Source organism: Canis lupus, chromosome 7, assembly GCF_011100685.1.
Source record: "Canis lupus familiaris isolate Mischka breed German Shepherd chromosome 7, alternate assembly UU_Cfam_GSD_1.0, whole genome shotgun sequence".
NCBI lineage: Eukaryota > Metazoa > Chordata > Mammalia > Carnivora > Canidae > Canis > Canis lupus.
The window spans coordinates 4134046-4154515 of record NC_049228.1 but is presented as its reverse complement, the minus strand read 5'-3'; the positions used below and the strand labels follow the sequence as shown (position 1 = coordinate 4154515).

Below are 20470 nucleotides of genomic sequence, written 5' to 3'. Positions count from 1 at the left end.
GATGTAAATGGAAATTTAAGATTTACATTTCAAATTTCTTAATATAAACATGGAACCACAAGTAACCAGGTGGCATGCATATACCCTTTATTGAAGAGTAGGGCACATGTTTAGTTGGTGGCTCTGTAGTTTACATGGATCTCCGGGTTCACATCACAAACACTGTTCAAAAGGTGTTTCAACACACTTTCCATGTATTTGTTGTAGCTTCCATTCAGTTCTTTTATCTTCCCTAGTGTTTGCTCTTCTATTTCTTCTGAGACATTACTTTGAGAGCCCATTATCTAACAAAATAAAACACACAGAATTCACCACACTACACATTGTACTGAAGTATAATTGCTTTACTAAACTTGTTTTGGCTTATTTATTAATGCTTTTTCTTTGGGGTACACATTGTGTATTATTTTTCCAGAACTTTCTTAGAGAATGGATATAGTCACAAATATCCTAAGTGGGATGGATAAACGTTCCCAAAAATGAAAGATAACCATGGTCAGTTCCTTGTGCTTTTTTTTTTTTTTTTTTAAAGATTTTACTTATTTATTCATGATAGCCACACAGAGAGAGACAGAGAGGCAGAGACACAGGCAGAGGGAGAAGCAGGCTCCATGCAGGGAGCCCGACATGGGATTCGATCCCGGGTCTCCAGGATCGCGCCCCGGGCCAAAGGCAGGCACCAAACCGCTGTGCCACCCAGGGATCCCAGTTCCTTGTGCTTTGAGGCTGGTCTCCACACAGCACAAATGGAAGGCACATTCACATTCATTATACCCTACTTGGAAGTGTTTTCATGTATTACATTTTTCATTATTTGAAATAGTTGCAATTTGGTTCCTGTATGTTCCCCATTGCTTATTTTTCTGAATTGAAAGTCTGGAAAATAAAGTTGAAAGACACCATTAAACCCATTTTGCTGGTTTTTAAAGAGCAAATAACTGGTTTGCCAATTTTCAAAATATATCATCTAAACTGAGTATTGTCTTTCAGGAAAATAAGGTCATAGCATGTCCAGGAAGACACTTCGACGTGCATAGGTATCTCTTTTGGGGCAATAGGTATAATTTAGAAATTTTTAATATAAATTGATTTTCTTTCAACTTAGGATATACTTGTCCATTTGGTGACATTATATTTTTAGGTGCAGTTTAATATATCTTTCTGGTTGCTCTTTCATCAGCAGGGATTCCCAGTATTTCCCATTATCTCCAAGAGATTCGCCCAAAATACAATTTCAAAAGGGGATTACCAATTTAAAGGGACTCTGCAGTGAAGCCTTTTGTAAAGCTATCCTTTGCTAAAGCAAATAATCAGCTCCTAATTTATCTCCTCTGTAAACTCAGCCTTTCTTAAACATGGTATTGTTAAGGCGATACAGCTGGTTTTTGTTTTTCTCTTCTGTGAGTGTTTACACACAAGGAAGGTATGCATTTAGTTCAATCCCTGAGACTCCACTAACATTGACTTCTATTTCAGGGTCATTAGACTATTCTAAATTCTAGAATTCACATTATCTTTCTGGGTCCTAAACTTGAAATCAAATGCAATTGAGGCCATCAGGTTCAAGTTCTCTTCTGTTTATGCTCCATGCAATAAGGGCTTCCCAGTTCAAAGAAAATCACTTAAGGAAATAGAGCTTCTAAGACATCAAATAACTTTTATAAAATAACATTTTGATAAGTGAGAATACAAGGAGCAGAGACATATGGACTGAATTTCCCTCGTTAGGAAGAAGTTTAAAAATGGAAGAGAACTACTTACCAAAATAATCTTACCAAAATCTATTTTTTTTCTTCTGAATTCACTATCTTAAATGAGATTCTACCAAACTCAAAAAAAAAAAAAGAAGTCTTAAACCCAATGTCTTTAGTGTTGAAAAATTTAGAAGACAAGCTATTATGAAGTTATTATAGCAGTGTTAAAAATAGCCATTATTAGGCTAGATTGTTGCAACTATCCTGTAGGACCTTGGAAAAGTTCATTTCAGCCTTAGGTTCTTTATCTCAGCATTGTCCACTAGAAATGTGATATGACCTACAAAGCAAGCCCTAGAAGTAATTTTAAAAAATATTTTATTTATTTGAGAGAAAGAGAGAGAGAGAGAGAGAGAGAAAGAGAGAAAGAGAGCATGCGCTGCTGATAGAGGAGCCTGCCTCATGATCCTGAGAACATGACCTGAGTCGAAATCAAAGACTCAGTCTCCTGAGTCACCCAGGTGCCCCAACAGGTCATATAACTAATTTTAAATTTTTACACAGCCACGTTAGAAAGGTAAAAGGAAGTTGGTAAATTAATTTTAATAATATATTTTATTTAACCTGATATATTCTTACTATTATTATTTTGATGTACAATAAACATAAAATTATTGCATTATTGTTTTTCATTCCAAATTTTTGTAATCTGTTATGATTTTACACTTACAGAACATCTTCATGGGGAGTAGCTACATTTCTTTTTTTTAAATTTAATTTAATTTAAATTCAATTAACTCACATATATTATTAGTTTCAGAGGGTAGAGGTCAGTGATTCAGCAGTTATATATGACACCCAGTTCTCATCACATCATGTGCCCTCCTTGATGCCCATCACCCAGTCATCCCACCCCCATGGACTAGCTACACTTTGAAAGTTCTTCAGCAATATGTGAAATGGCCACCTTTTTTGACAGTATAGCTCTAATGCAAAGATGGTAGCTACTTCTATTAGTGGTATTCTTCATTTACTTTTCTAAGACAACATGATGATTTTCTGAAAGGATTGTAGTCAAGATGGTACATTTCGAGGAACTTGGCACTGAACAACTAATCAGTAAATGTCAGTGATTATTGTTTTGAGTTTTCACTGCTTGTGTTGCTTCTGCTTTTTAATTTTTAATCCATTTTACACTTTCAGAAATACTGGAAAAAGTAGCCCAAAGTTCATGTCTCATCCTGATTAATTAAATATAATATTATTTTTGAGTTCATTTGATGCGCAGTAATTTGATTTTCTACAGTGTTTCCTAGACATTACAATACCAGGGACCAACCATATACAGTTTTATTTTATTTTTTTACTTTAATTTTAAATTTTAGCTCCAGTATAGTTCACATACAGTGTTATATTAATTAACATTAATTTCAGGTGTACTCTACAGTGATTCTCCAATTCTGTATATTACTCAGTGCTCATTAAGATAATTGTACTCTTAACACCCTTCACTACTTCACTCATCCATCCACCCACCCGTCCTCTGGTACCGTATACTATTTTATTTTATTATTTTATTTTTTTCCATATACTATTTTATTTTATTTATTTTTTTTCATATACTATTTTAAATGGCGTTCCTCAGGAAGAATTCCATACCTTGATATATGTAGATAGCGTTGATTTAAGCCATACAGGAAAGTAAAGGAATGAACATAACCTGCATAAAGGGTCAATCGCCTTGTCCACTGTTGTAAGTGTTGCAAATGCTGCCTGAAGCATCATAGATGCTCAATGCTTGTTTGTAGAACTGAATAGACTGATCAAAACTCTAGGCATCATAGAGAACTTATTACCTATGTTCTGTTGCTCTTGTTGGCAGAAGCCTGCTATCTGAATGTTTGGGACATGAAATAAATTAGCAATTGAGAATTGTGTGACACGGGGTGGTACATTTTGTCAAAGGGTACCCTTTAAGGACTTCTCCCTGTTAATTGTCAAAACTGCAATGTTGAGATTGATGCATATAGATTTAAAGCTAAATGACTTATGGAATTGGCAAAATCTTTCAACATTCAATATGTTACTTTACAAATTGTTCAAATGTTCCTGTTCAAGAGAAAACAGAGAGAGGCACTTGGGTGGCTCAATCGGTTAAGCTTTCTGACCCTTGGTTTGGCTCAGGTCATGATCTCATGGGTCCTACATTGGGCTTCCCACTCAGTGGGGAGTTTGGTTAGAGATTCTCTCCCTCTGCCCCTCTCCCCACTCTCTGTCTCTCTCTCATACATTCTCTTTCTCTCTCTAAAATAAAATAAATACCCCCCCTTTTTTTTAAAGAAAGAGAAAACAGAGATTCAGGTTCAGGTCCAATTATCATAAGCAGAACACAGTTTTGCATTCTCAGTCTATGGTTGCTTTGAGGAAACAAAATGTTTTCATGATATGAATTCAGGAAGAAAGACTAAAGATACAAAAATCTTCAGTATGCCCCAGGCAACCGTTTTCATGTCTTCTGTTTAGACTCATGGTTCATCTAACTTCTACTTACATTAACAATAGATTTTGTGTTTCCACTGTTGTCCAGATTTCCTTGTAGCAGTGTAATATCTTCTTTAGTAGAAGAAATTATATGTGGTAGCAATGATAAGCAAGTGATAAGTAAATCCTTAAAACAATATTTGTTGTTATACAACCCACTTTGGGATACCTGCTTCTGTTGATATGTCAGGGGAATTGAAAGAACACATACATTAACAAGTGCTAAGACACAACTTAAAAAAGTAACATCGAGGTGTCTCACCCACAGCAGGCAGAAAACTGGCTTCTTGGGTCTCCTCCCAGACCTCCTCCTTGCCCTGGGTTAATGATGATGGGATTTAACAGGAACAGCAATATGTCTGACATATGGAGGTCATGCCAAGGAAAGAGTATCTTGTACTAATGGTTTTACAATATGCTTGAAGTAGCAGAGGCCTAAACATGTTGACCTTTCTATGTGAGCTTTTGATCAACTAGCTGGAAAATTGGCTTAGAGCTCCAATTATGGGAGCAATGAAGAGTTTTAATTATTTTCCAAAGCAGAGAACAAATATCCTGAACCAGATTTACATCTTATGAGATCCTTCTGGAGAAATGATATTTCAAGAGATTTGACCCAGCTACTTTCTAAAATTACGATCGGTTTTGTTATTACTTAAAAATAGAAATGGGTACATCAGAAATATTTGGCATAGAAAAATAAATGCTGGTTGGTATTAAGGATGACTGTTTCCTCAGGTCCCAATATGTCATGGGTCATGACAGGACTCAATACGAAAGATAAAGGCACAGAAGAAATGTTAGTTACCCTATACTCTTAATGAATATTTATTGTGTATTTACTATGGAGCAGACACAGCTGGGGAAAGTAACAGAACAAAACGTAGAACCTGCCATTTTGGTGCTTATAGTTCAGAAGGAAAGATAGGCAATAAGTAAAAAATGTAAATATATAATATATCTAGTAGTGATACATGATAGGATTATAATGAGGAATTCCTTTCTTAATGAAAGACACAGCTTTAAGTAAGGTGTTCAGAAAGGAGAGTTAACAAAGGAACAGAGATGAAAAGATGACTATGTCTAAAAGAAGATGATTCCAGGGAGCAAATATCACATGTGCAAAGGTGCAGTTGGCAGTGGTGTGCTCAGTCTGTTTGAGGAAGAAGGAAGATAGAGATGGCTGGAATAGAGCAGGTAGAGACAAAAGTAATAGAAAATGTTACAAATGACCAAAGTAGATCTTGTTGCACATTGCTGAAAAGTGTTCTTGTATTTCCTTATGATTTCCTTTTCAATTGGCTGACTTCTTTCAATAAATCTTTCATATGAATATAAAGAAATGCCTTTTCCCTACATTAGCATTTAAAAAATATCTGTGGTTCATAGTAAAAAGTAAGTGCATGACATTTCCAGAAGTGACAAGGGCCGATCATGGAGGGCTGAATGCACATGTATAGACTTAGGAGTTTATGATTCCTTTGTAAAAACACTGATAAGAAGAATTTATTTTAGCTGAGTGGTCCACTTTGTTCTAGGAAGGACTTTTTATGTTAAGAAAGAGCCCACAGGAAAAGTTTTTCCTGCCGTGGGGTTCAATTTACCTCCACCAGCCCTGGATCCACTCCCACTGAAATAAAAGTTGTAAATAAGGGGATTTCCAAAGTGCTCGTGGTTCACCTTACAGTGTCAGGCTTTATTTATGTTTCTACTGAGGGGAAAAAAAAAAACCATATCAAATGACCTTTAGTTTGTAACACATGGAATTTAATAATTTTTTTTAGTCCATTGCATGTTGCAACACAGAAGGATGTTGGTTCTGAAAATTTCATACATTTATTATTATTTTTAACTGTAAACTGTAGATATTTTTAAAATGCTACTGGGGGAAAATCCTTTTAAAATATGTTCTTTTTTTAATAAAAAAAGATTTTTATGTATTTATTCATGAGAGACACAGAGAGAGAGAGGCAGAGACACAGGCAGAGGGAGAAGCAGGCTCCATGCAGGAAGCCCGATGTGGGACTCCATCCCAGGACCCCGGGGTCATGCCCTGAGCTGAAGGCAGACACTCAGCCACTGAGCCATTTAGGTGTCCCTAAAAATATTTTCATGAATGATTTGTTGAAAGAAGTCAGACAATTGAAAATAAAATAAAATAAAAATAACAGAAGACTTTTCAGCACCATGCAACAGTACTACTTCGGTCATGTGTAAATCTTGGATTCACCAGCGAAGATCTGTCCTGAAGAACTCATTCTAGAACGGTGAGCAGTACTTTTTATTGATTGTAGTATAAACACTAATAAACAACAACAAAAAATATGTTTTCTGAAGTGTTTTCCTTAATAAAATGTGTTAGCCAATCATCTGTGGCGGGAATAATACTTTAAGTAGGCCCTTCCATTTGGATATTTGAAAATATGATTTTTAATGTGTGTTGTATATTAGATATTAACTGTTGATGGACACTTTCTATGCAAATCCCAAGGCCTTGAAAATGGAAATGTAAAATCAGTAATTCTGTAATGTGTTAGATTTAGTTTGATGTTGAGGCTTCATTGAATTGCACCTGCTCAATCCAGTATATTCCCCCCCCCCCCTTGATATTATAATCTATGCCGCATAAAAAAAGCTGTGCTTACTTTCTTACTTACCTTGGATTGTTTCAGTCTAAACTCCTTATCTCTCTGCATTCTGTACTGGTCGATTTCTGCCATGGCTTCTTCTTTAGCTTGCTTCAGTCGCTTCTCTTTTCCTGAACATTAACAGTGGCATAGAAGGAATGTATTTTTTAAAAAATAGACATCGAATTTCAAACTTGATTTGTAAAAAAAAAAAAAAAAAAAAAAGGTGAGGTACATTATTGATAAATTTTTCTAAAATGGCCAACTTCATTAAAAAACAATATTGAAAAATAGCTTAGTTTGTCAATTGGGTTTTCTAGAACGTGGAACTGACAACTTTCTTTCGCGCTTGCATGTTTAAGTAAAATATCTGCGCGTTTACTCACAGCAGTCACAGCCAGATAACAGATTTTAGCTGTCACTTATTCGAAAAGACATTATTTGGTCAGATTTTCTGTCCTGATTTGCTGCCAGGAATCCTTCAGTCCACACCAACTGGATCCTATTTAACACTGGCAGATCTCCAAAAGCACTGCAAACATGCAACTCAGACTCTATCAAACTGACTTACAATTTTTTAAAGCGTTTTATTGGGATTTTTTTTCTTAGCATTTTGTTGACTCTAGAATGTCTGATTAAGCCCCACAGCACATCAAAGTAGGCATTTTTTTGTAGTAGCTTTCTCTGAGGGGGACTTGAAAGTGGCTGTAAAACCAATTGTTTTTAATGGTTGGGAGATTTAGTTAAATAGCTCTCTTTTCTTTTATTAATAGCAAAGGTGTAAGCCTTAAGCCAGCAGACAGCAATGCAGATGAAAGTTTCAGACAAATACAATGCTGAGGGGATCATTAACTAAGCACATGACGTTTTTTTTTCCTGACAACCAGAATAAATTTGGGGGCTTATAGACTGATATTAATTGCTGCTATGCCCCCACCACCCACCACATTCAGGGGGTTAGGTACTAATGCTTTGTGATCATTAAAACTTTAAAGAAACTCTAAACTGTATTAAAAAAAATTTTATCTGAATCTATTGTCCTTCAGTTTCAGTTAAATGCCTTTATTCTTTTGCTTGTTTAACATTCTCTGATAATGTCTCAAGCTTTTGTTTATAACTTTGGTCAACTGTTATGTTGTGTAGACTTTGAACTAAATAAATGTGTTCTCATTGAGTAGCATAAAAGGAAACCTTAACATAAACTTCTGTTTTCCACATACATGTTTTAATATGCCTTTATTTTTATAGATCTTTGTAGTATTTGAATGTAAATGGTTCCTAAATTTCTTTTCCTGCTAGGCATGAGTTGCTTTGCTAGTCGCTGTATCTATCATCTATCTATCATCTATCTATCTATCTATCTATCTATCTATCTATCTATCTATCATCTATCATCTATCTATTATCTATCATCTATCATCTAGTAAAGATAGATTCACTGAGTTATAAATTGGCATGTGTCTTTTTTAATACCTATTGTCCTTGAACAGAACCGAGTAAATCTCATTCAGAACAGATATTTAGCTTTGTATTTACTCCCCGTAAAATCCAAGATCTGCTGAAAATTAGTGCTCTTGTGGTGCTTGAGGCTTAATGGAACATTAACAGCAATGCTTACTTTTTTCCTACTTAATTAATGCTCATTAGCATTTTATATATACAGATTCCTTCATGCTCTATATTTCTAACTATTTTGTGTCAACCAAACACATTCTATTCACACAAATACATCATATGATAGGAGGGGAAACTATTCCTTGATCCCCAGCTCTCTCTCTTACCACTGCTTGTCATTAACATTCGGACAAAAATATACTTAAGATGTATTGACATTTTCCTAGTAATAATGGGTTGTAAGATACATAATCACTTTATAAATTAGTTTAGTTTAACAACTCTCCATGTTAATTACATAATATGTAAAAATAATGGTTTCAAAATCACAACTCTACTACGTTAAAAATAATAACAATAATAACAGGAAAACCTCTGTGTGCCCCATCCCTGAGCAGAATCCATGCTCCACTCAAAAGGCTGTATATCGGCTCCATCCCACAGTGACAGGCTCAGAGTATGTCTGTGATTCCCCCGTCATGGCACCAGTCACCTGCTGGTTCTCATTCAATTAAATAGGAGAGCCACAGGGAAATCGCTGCTGGCACAGCCATTTTCTGGACAGACTCAGCAGCTGCCACTGTGTGAGAGCCTGCATATGCTACACCTGATTTAATCCAGTGGAAGAAACGGGAGCCTAAAGCCTGCTGTTTCACTGGAGGTGAAGCAAAATGCATGCATCAAATCGGCTCATATTAACCTCTAGCTTGCTTCTCTGTCTCTGTATGAAGATTTCTAAATTTTAATATTATACCTCTTTCCTCTTTTAAAATTAAAAGAGCATTAAAAATATGGCTGCTGTGACCCAAAAAGCATTTAGGCTTATATTCTTATTTCTCAATACTTTCTGTATCAAACATGGGGGGACCATATGGAACAGTCCAGATATTAAATATGACAATCAAATATTTGGTCCCAAAGTTCCTACAAGGTCCTAGATGTTTATCAGACCAAATGTTCTAATGTTTGGTTTAGAAAATGCGGTTATCTTATGCATCGTGATTTTAAATACTACTAAAGCAGGTGCTCCAGAGCAGTGCAGGAAAGGACAGTTTTGATTTGTCCATCCATCATTCATTCAATGTTTATTGAACATCTACTGTATTCAGCATGGGGCTACCAACAGAGGATAGAGAAATGCATATGATATGGTCCTTTCCTCCAGTTGGCATAAATACAGTGTAATTTGGAAATGTGTACACGATACTCTGGCTTTCCAAAAGGAAAATATAAAATACATAAAATTGTGAAGAATACATTTAATCAAGTATGAAAACAATGGAACACATATTTTGGTTCTACTTTTTCCATGGCAGTTAAAAATCACAAATTTATGGAAATTTGCATTACTTAAATTCTAGACAACCTGTGCTTGCCGTTCATCTCAATAGTCATGTTATGGCTTATGTTTTTATGGTAAATCAAAAATACAAACTGGAACCAGATATGTAGAGTGAGGCTCAGAGGAGGCTGTCAAGGGAGGTCAGGGAAGACTTCTCAAGAAGGAAGGAAGGATAGAGATGAATGGACTTTTTAGGCAGGACAGCAATGAGGACAAATAGTCCACTTTGGAGATTAAAGCAAGGAAGGGAGACCCTTTCTAAGACAATTTTGGACACTCTTTGCAAACACCTGCACCTTAATAACACCATTCATTTTTACACATTATCTTGTCATACAAATATTTCTAATGCTCAGCATACCCTTATTGAGATATTTTACAGGAAACTTTGTGGGAAGGAGAGAGAAGGGAAGATGTTTGATTTCCAGGTGATTTGTGGGAAAAGGATGAAAAAATTTCAGGTTAAAACCAAACTTTCTGTGAAAATAGGAAGAAGGTGTTGATGCACAAGTATGGACTCTTCTTGGCTTTTTGGTTAGGAGAGGCCAAGTGAATTGAATGTCCCAAATACAAATGAGCCCTTGAGACACAGAGAACCCTTTTCTGTTGACTGAATTGTTCAACTGGTTCTGGAATCTTTTTGTGACAAGAAAGATGAGTTTCATCTCTCATTTTAAAAGAGAATCAAAATTATACACGAGGCACAACTACAGTGAGACATTAGAAGTCTTATAACTCTGAGCCTGAGTTTTCTCATTTATAAAACAGATTTAATAATCTGTTGCAATGAAGCATTACACGTATTAGGAAAAAAAATGTAAATAAAACGCTTGACAAGGAACATCTATTTGATTATTTTTAATCATTATTAGGAAAATAAGCCCAGTTTCCAGGGACCTTTGTTAGGGACAAAGACAATGAATACACCGTGAGTTGGAGGAACGGAGCTCAGACTGTCACTAGAAAAGCCTTTTTAGGCTTCCCTGAGGACGTCTAAATAGAGGTATTGAGAGCATCTGGACAGACAAGTTTGGATTCGGAAGCAAGTTCTGAAATCAAGACAGAGATCTGCATGTCAGTCCTCTGGGTTTGTGAATGTGCTCGTCATATCAGTGGGATTTGTACTGAAACCAAAAGAGAGTGTACTGAAGGAAGAGGAAAAAAGAGCTAGGGTCTCAATCTGGGGAGATGCCAACATTCAAGAGATGAGAATGTCGAGGAGGACCCTCAGGAAGAGCCTGAGAGTTAGTGGTCAGAGAAGTAGGGGAAACCAAAAGAGTTTTCAAGAAGGATGTGGCCAACAGTGTCAAATGCTACAGAGAATGGAAAAAAGAGACGTTTAAACAACCAATATTATGAATATCCTCTATGTGCCACACACTGTTTCTAGATCTATAAATACATCAGTGAAAACCATAAACAGGCAAACTTTCTTTTCTCATGGAGCTTGTATTCTGAACATATTAAAGGGAGATAAGAAACAAGTAGTAGATGATATGATATAGATAACAAGTACTATGAAGAAGAAAGAAGGAGAGATAGACTGTGGGTGCTAATCTAGGTAAGTCATGTCTTTTGGATGAAGTGATATATGAGCAGAGACCTGAAGGAATAAGACAATTAACCATGCGAGTATCTAAAGGGGAGGAACATTCCAATCAGGGCCAACAGCAGATGCAAAAACCTTTGACACGCTCAAGAAACAGGAAACACTCTATAGTGGCTGGAACAAAGCGAACAAGATGATTGAATGTTAGGAGATGATATCAGAGGGGTAGCAGTGGGACAAGGTCAACAGAGCTCATGGGGCACGATAAAGCTTTTGTTCCTTGAAATGCTAAATTCATGAAAGGGTCTTAGCAAAGCTGTGGCATGATACTTTATGTGATTGAAAAGGATTTCTTTGACTGGCATGGTGAGAATAGATTGTTAAGGGCAAAGGAGAAAGAGAGGGAACACCAGTTAGAAATCCATTGCAGGGATCCCTGGGTGGCGCAGCGGTTTGGCGCCTGCCTTTGGCCCAGGGCACGATCCTGGAGACCCAGGATCGAATCCCACGTCAGGCTCCCGGTGCATGGAGCCTGCTTCTCCCTCTGCCTATGTCTCTGCCTCTCTCTCTCCCTGTGTGACTATCATAAATAAATAAAAATTAAAAAAAAATCCATTGCAATAGTTCAGATAAATGTTAATGATTGCTGGAAATAGTAAATAGCAGAGGAATTTGTGAGAACTTGTATATATTTCGAAGGCAGAATCAATGCATAAACATGAGAGGCAGAGAAAATGGTGACTCCAACATCTTATTTTGGGAGTAGAGTCAAGAATGCAGTTTAACTGAGATGCCTATTGAACTTCTTGTGGCAACAGTGAGGGGGCTGATGTTTACACGAATCTGGAGATTAAGGAAGCAATGAGGGCTGGAAATAGCATGTTTAGGAATCATCATTCATGCAGCTGGTGTTTTGAGCCGTGGGATGAGATGTGATCACAGATATCTCCAGATATAGAAGAAAACAGGTCCGAGTTGGGATCTCAACTGTAGAGATTGGAAAGATGACAGGAAGCCGACCATGAGAGTGGTGTCCCAAAGTCAAATGAAGGAAGAGTTTCAAAGATAAAAGAGGGGTCCAGTTGTGACTGAGATATTCAATTAATAAAAGCACTAGCAATGTTTGTGGTCTCGGCAAAGGCAGCTTTGGTGGAGTCATAGGGGCAAAAGTCTGATTAAAGAGGGTATTACGCTAAGTGAAATCAGTCGAACAGAGAAAGACAAAAACCATATGATTTCACTCAGATATGGAATCTAAAAAAAAAAACACATAAATGAATAAATTAACAAAAAGCAGATAGACCTACAAGGAACAAAATGATGGTGGCCAGAGAGGTGGGTGGGGTAGGTGGATGGGCAAAATGGGTGAAGGGGAAGGAGACATACAGGTTCCCAGTTACAGACTGAATATATCCCAAGAATAAAAGGCACAGTGTAAAGAATCTAGTCAATAATACGTGATAGCACTGTGCGGGGACAGACGGTAGCTCTACGTGTGAGCACAGCATAACGTATAGAGAAGTTGAATCACTATATTCTCACCTGAAACTAATGTAACATTGGGTGGTAATGACACTCAAATAAAAGAAATTCAATGAAAAATGGAATAAAAAAAACATAAACACAGGGAGTACAGGCAACTTCAGTGAGAAGTTTTCACTTATACAGGGGGACAGAGAAGGTAAAGCTTCAAGACTGTGACGTGGATCTGACAAGTAGAAAATGTTGTGAGTCGAACTGCCTCCTTCAAAAGGATCTGTTTAAGTCTTGACCCCTGGTCCCTGTGAATGTGACCTTACTTGGAAATCAGGTGTTTGGAGGAGTAATCCAGTTAAGAGGAGGTCACCCTGAATTAAGGTGGGGCCTACATCTGCTGCCTCGTGTCCTTATCAAGAGGGAGATTTGGACATAGAGGCATGGAGAAGACACGTAAGGAAGAAGGTCTGTAGTGACAGAGACAAAGATTCCAATGATGCAGCTGCAAACCAAGGAATGCCAAGGCTTGCTAGCCATCATGGGAAGCCAGGAAAGGGGCATGAGACAGGTTCCCCCTGAGTGCCTCCAGCCAGGGACCAATCCTGTCGGCCCCTTGGTTGGGACTTCGGGCCTCCACAACTGTGAGATAATACCCTTCCATTATTTTAAGCCATCTTAAAATCTGTGATAATTGTTGTATCTGTGATAATTGTTACAGAAGCCTTCTGAACCCAATACGGAGGCTGACTGAGGCTGACAACAGTGTCACCTGAGCACTGGAAGCAAAGCCAGATACCCGAGGGTGCGAGGCAGAGTGGGGACCCAAGTGCAGGAGCCACCTGACAAAAATAGGCATAGCCAGGACAGAGGAGACCTTGACTTGGTTTTGAAAACAAAGACAAGACTTTGTGGGAGTGTCTGGAGATTTCTATTTGGGACTAACCCTCATTTTTGTTCTGTTACACCACGCAGAAGAGTAACGATAGCTTTTCTTGGCTTTGGGGAACTATTAATACTATGATAAAACCAATGTGGTTCAATGATTGACTGTTTTGCTCACCCACTACAAACCTTGGAAAAAGTAATGTCACCAGAAAAGCGACCTCTCTTTTGGTGATTGTTACAGAGCTTCTCTGCTGACCCTAATCTCTCGTTTCCTATCTTTGCTCTCTAGGTGTTTCCCGTGCTATTCTTTGTATTTGTATTTTCCTTATTCAAAAAAAAACATAGGTAGTTTTGTGTAGGTCCTGGATTGGATATAATCAAATGCTATTATGAGATGAAAATGTTCTGTGGCTATTATTTTAATACGACCCACTTGAAGAATTGAAAGTCCAGTATACTTACAAATACCCCATTAGTCTGCGGACTGCAAAGAAAGAGAAAAAATTTACAAGCCTACAAAACACACAAGACAGGGCCATGAAATTCTAATATGGCAACTTTTATTTTATTAGTTTATTAAAAGTCATGTCTTCATGAACCAAAGCATTCCCTTGCATAGAGGATAATTTATTAAATCAAATCAAGGTGCTTGTTTAAGCAATTTGGAATATCTGCATATTTGGAAACAAATAGGCAACTTGCTGATTTAAAAAATATTGGTGGCTGGCATCTTATAGACCCACACAAACGAATCTGCCCCACTGTATTAGCTGACCTATTATTGAAGTAGTCAAAATAGCGTCTTAAGCGTTTATTTTGCATTTGTGTATAATTCAATGAGGTCCTCCTAGAAGGCTGTGCTTAAGAGATCAGTAGGACTCTTATTTTGCTGTACTTTTCAACAGAATTCTTTTTAGTAAGTAATGGAAGAGTATTCATAGCTCACATGTATCGAGCACCTGCTATGTGCCAAGTGGCGTTTTAAGTCCTTTAGAGGTATTAACTCAAGGAGTCATGACAACTCCTTCGGGTAGATACTATTATCTCCATTTTGAGGCTGAGGAAACTGAGTCACAGTGAGGTTGGAAGGTAATCTGGCCAATTCACCCACCAAGTAGGAGGCAAAAGCTGGATTCGCGACCACGCGTAGCAGCTCCAGGAAGATAGCCCTGACCATTTTCTAGCTCAGCAGGAAATTCTGGGTGTGTTCTTCACTTTTATGAAGATTGTTGTTTTTAGAAAAATTTAAATATCCCAGCTTGTTCAGTTTTTCTCATTTTCGGATTTGAATGTTTACACTGTTTACTCCATCATTTGATCTATATCCTGTAATGCAAGTTGTAATTTTGAGTTAAACACAAACACTATTTTCGGCAGCTGCCAAAGGAGACAGTTGGAGCATCTGTTTATGGGAAAGGCTATGGTTCACCTTTGCAAATAACTGGAGAAAAGGGGTTCTTTATGTGTTGTGGAGTCAGGCGCATTTGAGCCCTGATTCGAAAGAACTGTTGAGTGTTCCAAGTTTGCAACGGGTTAAGTGGAATAAATACTGATCTCGTAAAAGGTCATGACTACAAGTAAAAATACCATATATTTGAGAGAAACACAAGTGTCCGTTCCTCCTCTTGATGATGGAATCTTGAATTTCTATTCTAATTTGGACGGGAGTTGTTTAGTTCCCCACACCTGGAGCTCCAGGGCAGGTCTGATGTTTTGCTGTAAAAATGTGACTTGTCTTGGACCAACACACTCACTTTTATGTTTTGAATAATGAACAATTTTTAAGGCAAAAAGTGTTAACTTCAACTAAAATAATTTAAAATAGGGTCAAGCTACTGTGATTCCACCTAAATCTAACCAAAGAGCAAGGCTATTTTGCCCATAAAACATTTTTGCCTTAATTAATAATCATAATTTAATCTGTAATCCGTGAACGGAGGCAGACAACCCAGCTTTTCTAGGTGTCTACTAGAAGAAGCCCACGTCTTCCTCCTTACAGGAAAAGCTGACCCAGAACTCGAGTCTGTTGTAAAAAGAAATGAAACTTGTTTGTCTTGTTCTTTTATTCCATTCCTTTATTTGTATTGCTTATAGTAATATAGAAGTATACATATTAAGGAGTTAAAAATAAAAATAATTATTTTGGGACGTCTGGGTGGCTCAGCAGTTGAGTGTCTGCCTTCAGCTCAAGGTGTGATCCCAGGTCCTGGGATCAAGTCCCGCATCCGGCTCTCTGCAGGGAGCCTGCTTCTCCCTCTGCCTGTGTCTCTGCCTCTCTCTCTCTCTGTCTCTCTCTCTCTCTCTGTGTCTCTCATGTATAAATAAAATTTTTAAATAATAATATTTATTATTATTTTGATTGCATTCTATCTTAGGTATAGTTTTTTGATCTTTAAAACATCATGGTCACATATATATATATATCTGATATTTATATATATCATATATATCTTACATTTTTATTTAAAAAAGAGAGTATGAAACTCAGAGAAGATAACTGACTTACACACAGAAATATAAGAAAAAGCCAATGCTCTGCTACTCTGTTGCCTCACATCCCAACTTTTTGAGTCTGTTCACAACCTCCCCACGCCCCACCCCGGCCACAATGTTCCCTCGTAGCAGGTGAGTGACTGAGTGTCGTGAGGGTAGGGACTTGTATGATTAATTTCTGCAGACGTAGCAGCCTTCAGGAGAATTCCTGATACGTCGGGTCTATAAAACCTTATCTGTATCCCTTAAGGCAAAGCATTTATACCCTATATTGTATTATGTAACAACCTGGCTGAGATCTGAGGCCGTCTTCTTTAATGGAATATATTAATATTTTTGCAGCATAATATATAAATATGCCACCTTATGAATCTTGCATTTTTCTAAAATGATTACCATGTGAATTGCTGTCCTCCCCCCCCACCCCGTGTCATTCCTTCTCTTCGTCTCCCTCTTTCTTCCTTTCTTTTAGATATATATTCAGGAGACCTCTCTAGCAGGGACTCTTATGTGCAGATTTCTGATGTGCTTTCAAGTAAATGGATCTAAGAAAGAGAAAGTGAACACAGACTTCCCACGATGGCGTTCAGTACTGTGATTTATTGGCTCTCATCTGAAATTATTCTGCCTTCGTATGTCAGAGTTTCAAATGAATCACCTTGTGAAAAAAAAAGGTGAAATATATGGGTCTATAAAAATGATGGCTATATGTACCTCTCACATCATGATTCTGTTCTCCCCTTTCTGCTCCTTTATGTATTTCTCACGCTGGAACTGTTTAAGGAAGAGTCTAGGTCTACTCATTGGTGTCTATACCGAAGTGGCTTGGAAAAAGCAGGCACTCAGTAAATACTTACTAAATTAAATAAATTAATAAAGGACAAAGCTAGCGAAATGTGAGAAGTTACAAAATACCAGGCACAAAGGTAGTATTTTGTTTCGCTGTAGAATGCTTAAGAAGTAAATATGATTGGTGCAATAGTTGAAGTTGTAACCCCAAACTGCTACCTGCTGATAGTTATGTAAGGAAACAGCTTCTATCTGGTGAAAACTGTCCTCAAAGCCCGTGCTGCGGGAGGCCAAGAAGGTAGACTGACGTGCTCTGTAAAACTGAGAGTAGAGGTTGGTTGTGGGAATAACGTTTGGAAAAATATTTTCTGGAATGTTTTTAAGGCCTAGGTATTTACGCTTGCTGATCGAATGTTTGCTTGACTATTTATGACTGAAGACCAGGGGAAATGTCCACAATGACTTTAAGTCATTGGCAAATAATATGAACATTTTGTATAAAAATAAGACAATACAAATTTTCCAATACTGACTTCTGAGGAGAGGTTGTCCAAGGATGGTGTTTTCGCTTGTGAGAAGGAAAACAAGTTTGGCTTTTCTCTTTACTATGAAATCTGTGTCTAGATGGTTTTGAGTGGTCTTCTCCTCCAAACAACTTGCATGATCCACAGAGCCTGTTTTCTCTAACGGCTTTGAGAAAAGACCCACAGTTGGTCAACATCACATGGATCATAGGACAGTATTGATCAATGTGCCCGATATTGTCATTGTGTTTCTTCCATAACAAGGAAGCAAAGGTAATATGATTAAAACACCTTCAAATAAGTTGCTCTTCTGTTCTGGAAGGTTTAAATGTGGTAAAAGAAATTTGAATAAAAGATAAGGAAGTTTTCTACACTACTTCAACCAGCAGGTCCCGGACTGCTTTCTTTTCTATAAAATTACTCTGCATTCATACCGTTTCAGTCATTTGCATGGTTTGTTATAGAAAAAGAAATGGAGAAGTAGGTAAAGTTTGGCTTAACTTTTTTCTCCTTCCTTTTTCTCTTCTAGCACCTTCTACATGGAGTCTTCCTTTTGCTGTTGGTGCCTACATTGCTGACCACTTGGGAAATCAACTTAAGAAAGAAAAATGATTTTACTCCTGGTCAAAAAACCCCCATGGACTAAGCACTGCCTCACTCCTGGCTTCTTCCCGAGCATTCTGATGTACTGTTCCCACACCTCATCCGATCCATTTGAACAAGCTTTTGTCCCCACCTACTCTATTCCTGTCACTATATGCACCCAAAGAGTCACATAAACAATGTTTTTAAGACATGGCCGCTATCTTGCTGAACTTTGAATTAAATTGCAGATATGTTCTCATTCATTTGGGGAATATAAATAATAGTGAAAGGGAATAAGAAGGGAAGGGAGAAGAAATGGGTAGGAAATATCAGAAAGGGAGACAGAACATAAAGACTCCTAACTCTGGGAAACGAACTAGGGGTGGTGGAAGGGGAGGAGGGTGGGGGGTGGGGGTGACTGGGTGGCGGGCACTGAGGGGAGTACTTGACGGGTTGAGCACTGGGTGTTATTCTGTATGTTGGCAAATTGAACACCAATAAAAACTAAATTTATTATAAAAATAAAATAAAAATAAATAAATAAATAAATTGCAGATGCAAAACATACAATTAGGAGGAAGATAAATGGCACAAGTTATTATAGATTAAGTTATGATGTGGTATGAGAGAGTGGAAAAAACATAGGTCTTGTCCCAGGGAACTTGAATTTGAGTCGTTGATCTACAACATGTTAGTTTATTCATAACAAAAATTATGTAAATTTTTTACAGTACAGTTAAGATCTCTGCTTGAGGGTCAGACTCTGTCCAAATCTTGTCTATACCACTTACTCTCTGGGTGACCTTGGGCAAATTGCATAATTTATCTAAGCAACACTTTTCATCTCTGCAGAAAGAATTGGTATGAGGAATAAATAAGATAAGCATTAAATGTGGTGCCTGCATGGTGTTTTCTATTTTTAAATATGACCTTTGACAAATAATGAACTTCAGTTTCTGCATACATAAAATGGAAATAATAGTAACATCTCATTCATATGGTTGTGGTGAATATCAAAGGGAGTAGGAAAGGGGTTGACATTTATTGAGAACATTCTGTACTAATATATAGATGCATGAGTAAATACAAAGAAAGTTAGAAAATGAGAATAACGTGGAAACATTATTAAAATATTGGATATTAAAAGCCATGAAGAGAGGGATGGGAATGAGCCCGATAACTGTTAATTATCACAATTTTACAGAAACAGAAACTAAAGTTTACAGAGGGTAAGAAACTTGCTCAAGTTCTCTCACTAGTAAGTAGATTCAGTCTGAAAGATGTCTATCTCTTAACCATTTCACAATATTGAGAAACTGAGGCGTGGCAACATTAAGGAAGTTGCAGAGACAAGGTTTAAGGTCATATCTCCCTATAACTTCAATCTCCATTATGATTTCATTTAGCTCATGACCTCGCCAAAGGCTCTGAGTTAGAGAATTTTGTGCCTACTCTGGCCGTAGGGACATATGACTGCATAGCTTCTTTCTTTCTTTTTAAAAGATTTTATTTATTTACTCATGAGAGACACAGATAGAGAGAGTCAGAGACACAGGCAGAGGGAGAAGCAGGCTGCCCATGGGGAGCCCAATGTGGAACTCGATCCCAGGACCCTGGGATCATGACCTGAGCCGAAGGCAGAGGCTCAACCACCGAGCCCCGCCAGAAGTCCCAACTGCATAGTTTCAATGAACTTGCCAAAGTTTCTGAGGGAGTGTGGAAATGCCAGGGTTTGAACCAGAGTCGGCCTGCCTCGAAGGTCCATGCTCATTTCACAGCACCCACCTCATCCCTTTTGGGACAAATCCCTCATGGGTCAGACAGCATGGAGACTTACTCTTCTTGGCTTCCTCTAGCTTGTCCTTGGCCCTTTTTTCTGCCTGAAGAAGCTGGTGGATCCCCTGGGACTGGCTGGTCATGGCAGCTTGCTTCGAGTTAGGTGGCTTCTGTGAAATCTGGAAAGTGGTTGATCTATTTATCCTTTTAGAAATCACCACATAATTCCAGTTGTTGTGTCAACGGTGAGTTCTAAACATGGGTGTTTGTTTCAAAATGGCCTGACTGGGCTGGAGAGCTGGGCCCCAAGGAGAGCCCAAGGGCGGAATCCAGAAAAACAAGTTAAGTCAAAATGAGGAAGCTACGAACTTGTCCTTTCAGCCAATTTCAGTCTTTGCTATGAAATAAGAGAGATAAATAAAAAATGAGTAAGATACCTTTTGGAAAATTAGGTTCCTTCTTCTTCCAGCAAATATTGACCTGTTTACCAAATTTTTCTTTCAAGCTGCAAGACATTTCTCTGTTCCTTGTCCGTACAGTTCTGATTTTAGTGTTTTTTCTTTATTTGTTTCTAG

The 20470-nt window shown here is 37.7% G+C and overlaps 1 protein-coding gene across 1 annotated transcript; it reads right to left on the bottom strand.

Moving 5' to 3' along the window:
- Positions 1–62: 62 nt before the first annotated feature.
- ATP6V1G3 (ATPase H+ transporting V1 subunit G3) lies at positions 63–20181 on the bottom strand. The gene is made up of 3 exons (XM_038541753.1): positions 19957–20181; positions 6893–6993; positions 63–284 (listed from the first exon to the last, which is right to left on the bottom strand). Exons 1-3 carry the CDS (start codon positions 20036–20038, stop codon positions 111–113), a joined length of 357 nt encoding a protein of 118 aa, XP_038397681.1. The 5' UTR covers positions 20039–20181; the 3' UTR covers positions 63–110.
- Between the last annotated feature and the right edge of the window lie 289 nt (positions 20182–20470).